At 48.7% G+C, this 3,335-nt stretch overlaps 1 protein-coding gene across 1 annotated transcript in view; it reads right to left on the reverse strand.

Annotated features, from left to right (window-relative positions):
* PRMT2 (protein arginine methyltransferase 2) overlaps positions 1–2,872 on the reverse strand; it is a 38,856-nt gene extending 35,984 nt beyond the window's left edge. Inside the window, exons 1-2 of the mRNA XM_007452474.1 lie at positions 2,780–2,872; positions 1,441–1,537 (exon numbers count right to left, since the gene is read on the reverse strand). Of these exons, the coding sequence (XP_007452536.1) occupies positions 1,441–1,479 (39 nt within the window). The 5' untranslated portion in view covers positions 1,480–1,537; positions 2,780–2,872. The remainder of the gene's footprint in view (positions 1–1,440; positions 1,538–2,779) is intronic.
* Positions 2,873–3,335: the final 463 nt, after the last annotated feature.

Consider the following 3,335-nt stretch of genomic DNA (forward strand, 5'->3'; position numbering starts at 1 on the left):
GATAAAATGTGGTATATACCTAACGTACAACAGTAAGACTGAACAGACCTACATACCTACCTGTGAATGTGATACATTTCATATGAGAAACACACTACAGGGACCATCCTTCAGGACTAAACCAGCTGTACCCATACATTAAAGACAAATCCCTCAAAAGTAACGTAGGTGGAAAAGGCAGGCTGCAGAGCACACACAGACTATGACACCACTTAGGTAAATTCTAAAAAGCACACAAAAACAATATCATATGCTGCTCAAAGATGCCTACTTAAGGTATAAAAGTATAAAAGATGGTGCAGGGGCTTCTCTGGTGGCACAGTGGTTGGGAGTCCGCCTGCCGATGCAGGGGACACGGGCTCGTGCCCCGGGCCGGGAGGATCCCACATGCCGCGGAGCGGCTGGGCCCGTGAGCCATGGCCACTGAGCCTGCGCGTCCGGAGCCTGTGCTCCGCAACGGGAGAGGCCACAACAGTGAGAGGCCCGCGTACCGCAAAAAAAAAAAAAAAAAAAAAGATGGTGCAGAAGCACAAATATCAATTCATAATTCATGGCAGTGTTTGCACTTGAGACAGAGGAAGAAGAAGGGGACTGGGGCTGGGGAACGAACTTTATTTATGTTTTTTCATTCATATATATACTTATATCCTGAAGTAAATATAACAAAATGTTTCCACTTCTGTGTAATATGTATTGACACTTGATGTCTGCAATGTTATTCTGTAAATGTTCCAGTAGTTTTTTAATTTCTGAAAATTAAGAGATCCATGAAATTAAAACATTTTATGATTAATTTTAATCATATTTTAAGAATCATATTTTAAGAATCATATTTTCATAATTTTAAGGAACAGATTAATGAAATGATCCAACTATAAATAAAATTTCTGTATATAAAAACCCAAATGAATTTAGAACAATTAGAATGTAAAGAGAAAAAAAATGTTAAAAGTGACATCACAGACATGAAAATGTGTTTTAAAAAACATTATTTATTAGAGTATTCTGGTTCTTAATTTTACACAATTGACATTCCTTTAAATTTAAGGTGACTTTTTTTTTTACTGTTAACTTGAATGAAATTATATGTGTGTCCCAGGCAGATAAACAGTATGAATATATAAATCTTTTCTAATGTCCAACCTGTCTCTAACATATTATGTCTGGGATGTTTTTAAACAACTAAAAAAAAATGTGCTTTCTTCACCAGCTCAAGTGCCAAAAATAGAACCCTAGATTCCTGGGAAGTGTTTACAGTGCCCATTTCAGAATGTCATGTGTGACCTTTACACACTGTGCATTTCCTTTATTTAAGCATCCCCTGGTTAGTGGCCACCCTCCAAGGTCCAGGGAAAATGCCATCACTCTGGGCTGAGCTCCACTCTCTGTAATGGTCCTGGTCTTTAAATACAAGTTCTCACACAGCAGAACTGAAATTACCTGCAACTCACTTCTGGGGCAGTCACCTGGTGTTGCCATAATTCCTTTGGGATCTGCACATAGCTGCTGCTTTAATGTTTCATTTTCCCCTCCATTTCTATTTTAAAAAGAGAATGAGAAAATGCTTGTTATGTTGCATAATAATTAAGTCCACATAACTTCTAAGGTCCACGAAAAAGGTCCTCTACCAAATGGAAATAAATGTAAAGAATGTAAAGAATGAACAGAAATGACATTTATAAACACAATTCTTACAAAATCAATTGAAAGCATTTAAAATTTATGAACTCCAAACAGTGTATATTTTCATCACTAGCCTGCAAGGTGTTAATTGTTCATTGGCCAAAGACTGTTAGTTTCTGTTAGATCACTGGGTTGAATTAAAACAATAAATTGATGTCAATTCCTTCCTCGGGACCCTGACTACTTTAACTCCAATTAGAATTTCCTATCTGGGGCTTTAAAGTGTTTCCACTAACAGGAACCAAGGCCTGCATCTCCCAGAGGCTTTTCTTCTCATTCTCAACCTTATTTTTCCAGTGACAGTGTAACCCACACTATGCTCTGAGATGGATGTGTGTTTTTTTCAATTATACAGCAATTCTTTGTTTAAAATGAGGGCTTCACTTTATCAATCAAGACCTAATACTTCTTTGGGTGACGTTTGTAATTATAAATACTAATACACATGCACTGCATTTTCGCTGGAAACACTGCATTGGGGCCAGAATGGGGCTGGGCCGGTGGGAGGGCGGGGCCGGGCTGACGGATGGGGCCAGGGTGGGCGGGGCGAGATAATGAGACGGGGACTGGATGGGGCGGAGCTCGGTTGAGGGGCGGGGCAGGGTTGGGGGAGAGGGCCAAGGATCCTGAAGGGTAGGTGGCCAACGGGGTGGGGAGAGAAACAAGGGAAGAGAGGATGAAGGGAGGGGCAGGGCGTGACGCGAGAGCAGAATGGGTAGCGAGGGAAGGGAATGTGACCTGCTCTCTGAGAGGGTGGGAGATTGGCCCGGAAGCCAAAGGCAGACGGGATGTGGGCGTGGCACTGGGGCGGGGCTATGGGAAGGGCGGGGCACTGTGGGCGTGGTTGGGGAGATAGCGGGGCTGCGGGGAGATGGGTGTGGCGCCGTAGGCGTGCTCGGAGGGAGGGCGTGGCCCTGGAGGGGGCGGGGCCCCCAAGCTCGAGGTCAGCACAGAGGCGGGAAGGCGCGGAAAAATCTCGATAGGGGGCGGCGGCCTCGGACCGCCCGCTGACGCACACTTCGGGCGAGGACCCCTCACCTGGCATGTCCTGCCCCACGCGCGGTCCAGCCGCCCGAGCTGCCCACGGGAAACCTACCTCAGCCGCGCTTCTCCGCTGAGGTTGGCGTCCACACCTCCGACACGGAGGGGCAGCCAGCACCCACCAAGAACCCGAGCCGCCGCCCTCAGCCCGCGCAGGCGCAATGTGCGCAGGCTGCTCGCGTAGAAAGCCCCGCCCTGGAACCGGCTTCGCGCGCATGCGCCGCCGTACACGCCCCCCTGTCCGGAGAGGAGAGCCAACGCCCTGGACTGCGCAGGCGCAGTGCGCTCGGGGGGCATCCCGGCGAAGACCCGGTCCTGGACCGAGCGCCCAGCGCAGGCGCGCCTTGCGGATCCCGCCTTCGGCCGTTACACGAGCCCGGGCGCTGCGCTCCAAGCGTGCGGGCTCGGGCTCGCGTCCCCGGGCGCTGGGGGCCCGGGGAGGGGGCGGGGCGGCGGCGCAGGCGACGGGGAGCGGGAGTCATCCTGGTCTGGGGGTCAGAAACCCGCTATGAATGACAGAAGCGGCTGATATCCGGAGCAGGACCCGCCTTCTCGTGCTTTTCTTGTAATAATTCAGTTAACCTTCCCAACCACACTGTGAAGTGTAAACC

Source organism: Lipotes vexillifer, unplaced genomic scaffold (genome assembly GCF_000442215.2).
Source record: "Lipotes vexillifer unplaced genomic scaffold, Lipotes_vexillifer_v1.1 scaffold545, whole genome shotgun sequence".
Classification (NCBI taxonomy): domain Eukaryota; kingdom Metazoa; phylum Chordata; class Mammalia; order Artiodactyla; family Lipotidae; genus Lipotes; species Lipotes vexillifer.